Genomic DNA, 9,197 nt, shown 5'->3' on the forward strand with positions numbered 1-9,197 from the left:
TCCTTGCTGGGTAAGTTAAACAGAGCCAAATCCAAGTGAAAGACTTTTCTTTCTTTCTATCTCTGCTCAGATCGCCGGTACATTGCCTGGTTGACTGTGGTAGCAGTGGCGTTCAACTACAACGTTTGGTTTTGCACTGCCCGGCTGGCCTTCCCTTACCACAACGAATCTGCCAATCAGTACTGGGTTGCTTTAGACTTTCTTTCCGACTTGGTGAATGTTATTGACATCATGGTTTGGCAACCTCGACTGCAGTTTGTCAAAGCTGGAGACATTATTGTAAGTCTGAAAACACAGTGAAGGGCTTGGATATGATGTGCACTGCTGATGGTCTGAATTTTAACATTAAATAACAAATTTAAATTTGTCTTTTACAGAAAGACAGAGCATTGACAAAGGTTCATTATCGGAAATCCCAAAGATTTAAGGTGAGATTGTAATAATTAGTTTCTCATCCATAATTCTATACACTTAATTTCATTATTTCTATATTAAAAGAAATTAATCCTCTTTAGATTATTTAACTTATAACTTTATGTGTTTTTTGCATTGACATCACTTCGATCAATTCAGTTTATTTATTAAACTAGTTCATATTAATTTATTACTTTTAATTAGAAACAAACTCAACCCAATTCTATCTAAATTAGTCCAATTCAATCCAGTTTGTTCATTCATGTTAGTCAAAAGTTCAACTCCAATTCAGTCCAATTCATTATAACCCATTTCAACCCATTTTCTCCAGTTCAAATTAAACTGGTTCAAACCAGTTTATTTTGTTAGAATCAAACTTAACCCAGTTTGATCCAAATTACTCCAATTTAATTCAAGTTCATTCAGTTTATTCACATTTTTATAAATACGAATTTAAATCTAATTCAATTTAACCGTTTTAATACTAATTTATTCCTTTTAATAAGAATTAAACTCAACCCAGAAGATCTAAATTAGTACAATTCAGTTTAGTTTAATTTATTCATAATTTTCAAACGTTGAACTGATATTTAATTCAGTCTAATTCATTATACCTTGTTACAACCCAGGACACTCAAGTTCAACATAAACTAGTTCAATCTGATTTAATCCTCGTCACTACAGCAATCTTAACCCAATTCAATCCAAATGAGTCCACTTCAATTTGCTTTATTTAGGTTTATTCACAGTTTTAAAAAGATTCATTCATCATAATCTTTATCAATCCAATTCACTCCAAGTTAACATAAACTAGTTCAAACCAATTTATTCCTTTTTATCACAATCAAGCTCAACCCACTTCATTAAAAATGAGTACAATTCTATTTAGTATGATCTGCTTTATTTTATATTTTAATTTAAAATAATCTAATCCATTTCAGTCCCATTCATTGTAACTCTTTTCAGTCTTATACATCTAGGTTATTAGAGCAGACAGATAGCAAGCAAATGTCTTTTTCACATGTTTTTGTGAGGGTTTAGTCCCGATGTCCTGAAAGTCGGTAATTGCATGAATAGATTTGTGGCTAAAGATAATAAAACAGAATGGACCCAATTCCACTTTGCAGCCCCGGAGACATAAATGTGACTCGTTTTACTGTTATGTGAATTATTTTTTCATTTCTCCTCCTGCAGACTGACATCATCAGCATCCTTCCATTCGACCTTCTCTGTCTGCGCTTTGAATTTTCTTCAATATACAGACTCAACCGCTTCATCAGGGTAGGTGATGTTCCTTTTCAGTGGAAAACAAAATGTATTTTTTGACACGACTTCCTGTTTACCTCCTTATGGTGTGTGTTTCTGTGTGTTATAGTTGGAGTCTTTCTTTGAGTTCAGTGACCGACTTGAGAGCATCATGGCCAAAGCTTATATATGGAGGTGAATACTCACTGATGGAGAGCACTTCTGTTTCATGCAAAATTAAATCAAGATAATTCTAATTTTTATGTTTCTCATATGTTGTGCTAAATATTGGATTCTATAAAGCTTATGTCGGTTTTATTTAATCCTACTTACTTCTGTTTTTCCTTTGATACAGGGTGACCCGCACAACAGGATACCTGCTCTACGCTCTTCATCTCAACGCCTGTGCCTTCTACGTTGCCTCAGTATACCAGGGTCTTGCAACAACTACATGGGTGTATGATGGAGATGGATCAGCGTATGTTTTTATGAATATATATATATATATATATATATATATATATATATATATATATAATATAAAATTCTCCAAAATAGAAAGGATTTATCTTCAATCTGAAAATATGGTGTGCCCCACAAAAAAAAAGTGTGGTCCTAATTTTTATTCATTTATTTATTTATTTTGTACACTCACTGGCCATTTAATTAGGTATACCTGTTCAATTACTAGTTAACACAAACATCTAATCAGCCAATCACATGGCAGCAACTCAATGAATCTAGTCACGTAAACATGGTGAAGATGACTTTCTGAAGCTCAAACTGAGCATAAGAATGATGAAGAAAGGGGATTTAAGTTACTTAGAACATAGCATGGTTGTTGGGCTGAGTATTTCAGATACTGCTGATCTACTGGGATTCTCATACACAACTATCTCCAGGGTTTACAGAGAATGGTCTGAAAAAGAGAAAATATCCAGTGAGCAGCAGTTGTCTGGACCAAAATGTCTTGTTGATGTCAGAGGTCAGAGGAGAATGGGCAGACTGGTTGGAGATGATAGAAAAGCAACAGGAAGTCACATAAACACTGGTTCGAACCGAGGTATACAGAATATCATCTCTGAACACATAACACGTCCAACCTTGAAGCAGATGTCACTCCTCTCAGCTAAGGACAGAAACCTGAGGCTATACTTCCCACAGACTCACTAAAACGGGACAAGAGAAGAAGGAAAAACTTTACTTGGTCTGATGAGTCTCCATTTCGGCTGCAATATTCAGATGTAGCACCCAAACTGAATGTTTTCTTGACACACTTTGGACCCCTTAGAACCAACTAAGCATGAGTTATTGTATTAATGCTGACCATGTCCACCCCTTTATGACCACAGTGTAGCATCTTCTGATGGCTACTTCCAGCAGGATAATGCTCCATGTCACAAAGCTCAAATCATCTCTACCTGCTTTCTAGAACATGACAATAAGTTCACTGGACTCCAATGACCTCCACAGTCACCAGATCCCAATCCAACAGAGCAGCTTTGGGATGTGGTGGAACGGGAGATTCCCATCATGGATGTGCAGCAACTGTGTGATTCTAGCATGTTAATATGGAGCAAAACCTCTAAAGGGGTGTTTCCAACACCTTGTTGAATCAGTTCGTGAAGAATTAAGGCAGTTCTAAAAGTAAAAAGGGTCCAACCCAATACCAGCAAGATGTATCTAATAAAGTAGCCGGTGAGTGTATAAAACATTGTTCTATTCTATTCTATTCTATTCTATTCTATTCTATTCTGTTCTACGGTCATTTAGCAGACGCTTTTATCCAAAGCGGCTTACATTTAAGAGTAAGAACAACACAAGCATGAATTCAAACAAGATGGGACATCATAATTAAGTGATAGTCAGACTGCTTTGAGTCCAGTTGGACCCAGGTGCTGTCATGTAGTGCTAGAGGCAGTGCATAAATACAAGATCACGATTTCATCACACAATATCAACTTGGGCATAAGTGCACACAGCTTATTCAGTATTTGGTTGAGCCAAAGAGCTGCACAAATCTTTCTAACTCATTATGTTGATTAGAAGAGTTAAGCTAAGTGTGGAAATGCTCCTTAAACAACTGAGTCTTTAGGGTGCTGCTAGTTAAAATGACCGTGTATTTCCTCTTAAACTTCCACAGGTACCTCCGTTGTTACTATTTTGCCGTCCGCAGTCTGATCAATATAGGTGGTCTCCCAGAACCTGTAACCGTCTTCGAGATCACCTTTCAGATGGCCAACTTCTTCATTGGTGTCTTTGTATTCTCCAGTCTGATTGGACAGGTAGAAGTTTTAAAGTTTTATTCAGAACTGTGTTTAGGTTTGCAGCCATTGTTGTAGTTGTCATCATACACTCAGTTCACTTCTTCTGTCTCTTGTTCAGATGAGAGACGTTATTGGTGCAGCGACAGCAGGCCAGACGTACTTCCGGGCATCGATGGACGGCTGCGTCGAATACATGAACACTTACACCATTCCCAAGCTGGTCCAGAACAGAGTTCGGACTTGGTACAACTACACCTGGGCTGCTCAGGGAATGTTAGGTTGGAAATTGATCCTGCTCTTTTCCCAATTAGGATTAAATTGGACCCAAAGCTCTACTGAAAGACACTATCAGATTTCTCTTGTCCTCTCCAGATGAGTCTGAGCTCCTGGACAAGATGCCTCTGGTGATGAGGATCGCCATCGCTGTGGACATCAACCTGGCCACCTTCCAGAAGATTGCTCTATTTCAAGTGAGTCAGCATCACAGAGGCTTGTTTTAGGGAAATGAACCAGGATAAAGAGAAAGAAAAGAAGCTGCTAAAAATGTCCTTTTGATTTTGGTGTGACATGTAAAAGATAGTCTGTGGATTAAAATTAATATTCAGTCCCTCTTACAATGTTCACCATTTGTTGTGTTGCAGCCTTATTCTAAAGTAATAATTTGTTTACACAAGTATTCAGACCCTTTACTTGGTGCTTGATGGGAGCATCTTTTGCAGCTGATGCAGTCTTTAGTCTTCTTGCAAATGATGCAACAAGTTTTTCACACCTGGGTTTGTAGATTTTCTGCCACATTTCTCAACAGACCCTCTCCAGCTCTGTCTGGTTGGATTGGTAATGTTGGTGGATGTATTTTCAGTTGGGTTTAAGTCTGTGCTGTTTTGGTTCTGAGCTTTGCGTCATTATCATGTAGGAAAAATATATCATTGGCTCAGTCTGAAGTCCAGAGCACTCCTGACCAAGTTTTCCATCCAGGACATTTGTGTATTTTCCCTCATCTACGACCAATCACCCAGCCCCTGCAGCTGAAAAACAACCCCATGGCATGATGCTGCCACCGCCATGCTTCACTGTTAGGATGGTATTTGACTAGGTTTTCTCCACACATACTGATCAGAACTGAGGCAAAAGAGTTCAGTCTTGGACCAGAGAATCTTGTTTCTCTCTGTCTGGGAGTCCTTTAGGTCTCTGTACTCTTGGCAACATTAAGAGCAGCAGAAGCTTGTAGCCTTAACACAATCCTGTCTTTGTGCTCTTTAGGCAGTACCTTGAGCCTCATAGCTTAATTTATGTTCTGGTACGAGAGTTGTGACGCCCCATACAAACTGGTACATGCTTTTCCAAATCATGTCTAATCAAGTGATTGAAGCTGGACCCTGATCAAGATGTAGAAACATCCCAAAGATGATCAAGATAAATACGGCAACAAGTGTTAGAGTTAGGGTCTAAATACTAGTGTCAGTGTGATATCTCAATAAATTTCTATAATTCTGCTGACATTACAGGCTACTTAAAGTAAAATGATGGGATAGTAATCTAAAATTATTAGATATACTTAGAAGAAAATTATACTCCCTGTGAGTACTTTTTTATTTCATGTTTTTTTTTTTTTATTTAGTTATTTTATTTATTTTTTTATTTTTTTTGCTTTTTGTTGCTGTTGTTCTGTTTTATGTTTTGGATATTGTTGGTTGTTGATATGTTTTTCACCTAATTGGGTTTGTTTATGTTTTTTAGGTAATTACATTAGCATTTGTGTAAGGAAATGTCTGGAACTGCAATATATCTTGAAATATACGATGCTAAATCACAATAAAAAAAATAATTTAAAAAGTAAATAAATGGTGAACAAATGAAGGAGTCTGAATAGATTTAACTTTTAACATTTCTATCAAAGCTAGGAGTGAAGACAGTATTTGGTCAGTAAACACCGTCTCTTTCAGGGCTGTGACCAGCAGATGTTAGTCGACATGTTACTGAGGCTCAAATCCATCATTTACCTACCTGGAGACTTTGTTGTGAAGAAGGTGACTCATACTTCTCATCATGGAAAAACAAACAAAATGGACAACCAAAGTTTGACGATCTGAGTGTGACACTGATCTCTGCAGGGTGACATCGGTAAAGAAATGTACATCATCAAAAGTGGAGCAGTGCAGGTGGTGGGAGGACCTGACAACAGCATTGTGTTTGTCACACTAAAGGCTGGCTGTGTGTTCGGAGAAATCAGGTAAGTCCATACACACATAAAACTTGATGTACATATTTTACAAATTAAACTCTGGGCAACATTTTTTTTATTTTTAAATACTGTAATATTTTAAGCCACTGGGATAGGCTCCAGTCCCCCCATGATCCTGCACTGGAATAAGTGGATATAGACAATGGACTGTAATAACTCCACTGAAACTGCACTTGAAACTTGGGCGCCTGTTCACTAGGTGCAAGCAGAAAGATACAGAATGATTATGTTGAAGGGTTATGTGACCTGTAGTGGTCATTTGATTAACTGCATGCAAAATGTTAAAATTGCTTCCATGACAGTGGGTCCAGTCCTTTGGTGTTGTGCTGTGATGTGCAACCCTTCTATGAAAAGCACCCTTCCATTGAGAAGTAGAAGGGGGTGCAGGGGGATCTACAAGAACAGTGGTTCCCAATCTATTTTCCTTGAAGACCCCCCCCCCCCCCCCTCCCTTTATGCAACTACCAAAAAGCCATGCCATGGACCCCAGGAATAATCAGGGTTTCCTGGATGGACATGAACTACTCTACATGGACAAAAATTGATTGGATTCAGAAGGTGTTGCCTATTGAGTAGCTTTTCATTTTCAACAAAGGATGTGTTATAAATATTGTACAGCACATTTAGATGACCCCATTTATTCACTTTTGGATCTGGTTTCAAATGTTCATGTTTTCAGGCTCCAAACAAGTCAGTTCCATATGAACAAAACATCTAAATGAAGAAAAAAAAAAAAAAAAAAAAAACACAAATACGTGGGATTAATTTTAACACAGGCTCTGTACAGTTAAACCTCACAGACATCTTTTCTATCAAACCTCCGGTTGGGAACCACTGTGCCCGAACATGCATCCCTTTAATAAAACTGTCCCTACTGGTCCCAGGATTATTCACTTTTGAGAGTATCCTCCGACATGATCATTGATTAATGGTGTGAGTTTGGTAGCTTTAGCTAATTTCCAGTCAAAAATAGTAAACCATAGCCGGCTTCTAACCTGCTGCCTACATATAAACATTAATCTAAGAAAATTTTATGTTTTTTGTTTCTTTGTTTTGTTTTGTTTTTATTTTGTTTGCTTTGTTTTGTTTTGTTTTTCTTTGCACTATGAACATACTGCTAAAGGTTGTTAATAAGTTCTTATGGTAGCAAAGATCACCAATTTGTTTCGTTACATGGAAGCTAGTAATGAATACAAGGTGGGCTTTTCTCAGCAGGGAGCCTATTTCAGCACAGCGCTTGAAGTGAATAGTGAAAAAAAAAGAATGTATTTTAATCTTAATCATGATCCCTTTCCACCACTAATCAAGTGGTTTTGATTTCTGACGTCAAACAATTGATGTTACTGCCAATCCATACATGTCACCATGGCAACCTGTAAAATGGCTTCCATGACAGTGACATTTGCTTTGTAATCAAGTTTGCCCTTTCAGAGAGGACACATCTGATAGAACTAAATTATCCAGTTAAAGTCCATAATTTTTAAAGTATTAGCCTGATAATATATTGGTTTTAATTAAATCATATTTTCTTACACAAAATTCAAATTTGCTAAATTGTAAGTAGCCTTTTTTTTTTCTTTTTTTTTTATAATATGCAAGCCTGTTTCCAATGAGGGGGGACAACATAAGAGCTTTCTTGGCAAAGACCAACGTCCAATCATTTGATTGAAGTTATTTCACAGATTGGTATATTGCAGAGCTGCTGTATTCTGGTTTTTGCATGTTTATTTACAGCACCACAGTTTCACTTATGCCCAGTCAGATTAGAAATAAAAATTATTTGTTTGTGTTTACACCCACCGTAGTTTGCTGCAGTCTGCAAAGGACGGGGGAAACAGGCGCACTGCTAACGTGAAAGCACATGGCTTTGCTAACCTCTTTGTTCTGGAAAAGAAAGACCTGTTTGACATCCTCGTCCACTACCCGGAGTCTCAAAAAGTCCTGGCCAGGAAGGGCAGGTGAGTCTCAAGTGTTTTTCTGCAACAGCTCTGTCATGCAAACGATTCACCTTAATATGTGTGCGTGTGTTTAATTATTACAAAGGCAACTGGTTAAATCCAAAGCTGCAGCAGGGGCAAAAACCAAGGAAGAAAAGCCAAAAGGTCTGACTTTGTTTGGACAAAAACCACCAACTCCAAAGTTCCTGAAAGCTTTTGGAAACTTTCGCAAAGGAGGGCTCCTCGAAAAACTCAAGGTGAAGTTTCCACACAGAGGCAGCACAGCTGGACCGGGTGGTTCTGGTTGTTTAACAGCACTAATGTCATGTTTGTTGTCTTTTATTCACAGAAAGGTGCAGAGGAGCAGAAATAAGAACAAAGCATCATCTTTTATTCGCTACGTTTTTGTGGCTACTAAAACACTCATGACAAGCTGAAGTGTAAATGGATTTTTAGCTTATAGATGATCTGACAACCTTCTGGGACCATCCAAGCGCTGCAACCAGAACAGAAACAAGAAAACTTGAGTTGTAAACAAAGGTGCAGTGCTACAGGAAGGCAACGAAACATTAAAGGAGACTGAAATGCATCAACTTATTAACACTAAAACAGAAACCCTAAACTTTTACCCATGGTGGGCACATGCTCAGACTACTTTACTCATTGCTACATTTTATGCCATAAAACCAGTCTAGATGGATCGCTGCGCTAGCATTACAACTCTAAAACTTGTAAAGGATTTGCTCTATGATGCATCAAGGAGTCACATCCGTCCACAGATGGCCTGAATGTAACGTGGGAACACAGACAGTGTGTACATAACTATGAAAAGAACCAGCATCAGTATTGTGTGCAAGTTTAGGCGCCTGTTTTCTGGTACATTAACGAATATCTTTACACTTCTGCTTCTACACTAATTCCTACTGATATTATTTTGTTGCATAGAATCATAAATGTTTGTTCATGAACCTATTTAGAGCTGAATTTTAAAAGTCTGTGTTGGAAATTGTGCATTATTTTTCATATAAAACTAATTAAACGTTTATTATAAAATGAGTCCTCGGTTTTATTGATGATGTTAAACTCCATTGT

General features: G+C 37.6%; 1 protein-coding gene across 1 annotated transcript in view; it reads left to right on the plus strand.

Annotated features, from left to right (window-relative positions):
* cngb3.1 (cyclic nucleotide gated channel subunit beta 3, tandem duplicate 1) overlaps positions 1–8,542 on the plus strand; it is a 35,616-nt gene extending 27,074 nt beyond the window's left edge. The window contains exons 7-18 of the mRNA XM_041968889.1: positions 71–279; positions 378–428; positions 1,609–1,695; positions 1,790–1,854; positions 2,015–2,137; positions 3,803–3,944; positions 4,045–4,204; positions 4,299–4,396; positions 5,870–5,953; positions 6,038–6,156; positions 7,974–8,126; positions 8,212–8,542. Coding sequence (XP_041824823.1) covers positions 71–279; positions 378–428; positions 1,609–1,695; positions 1,790–1,854; positions 2,015–2,137; positions 3,803–3,944; positions 4,045–4,204; positions 4,299–4,396; positions 5,870–5,953; positions 6,038–6,156; positions 7,974–8,126; positions 8,212–8,542 — 1,622 coding nt within the window. The remainder of the gene's footprint in view (positions 1–70; positions 280–377; positions 429–1,608; positions 1,696–1,789; positions 1,855–2,014; positions 2,138–3,802; positions 3,945–4,044; positions 4,205–4,298; positions 4,397–5,869; positions 5,954–6,037; positions 6,157–7,973; positions 8,127–8,211) is intronic.
* The last annotated feature ends 655 nt before the right edge of the window (positions 8,543–9,197 follow it).

This window comes from Melanotaenia boesemani, chromosome 18, assembly GCF_017639745.1.
Source record: "Melanotaenia boesemani isolate fMelBoe1 chromosome 18, fMelBoe1.pri, whole genome shotgun sequence".
NCBI classification, from domain to species: Eukaryota; Metazoa; Chordata; class Actinopteri; order Atheriniformes; family Melanotaeniidae; genus Melanotaenia; species Melanotaenia boesemani.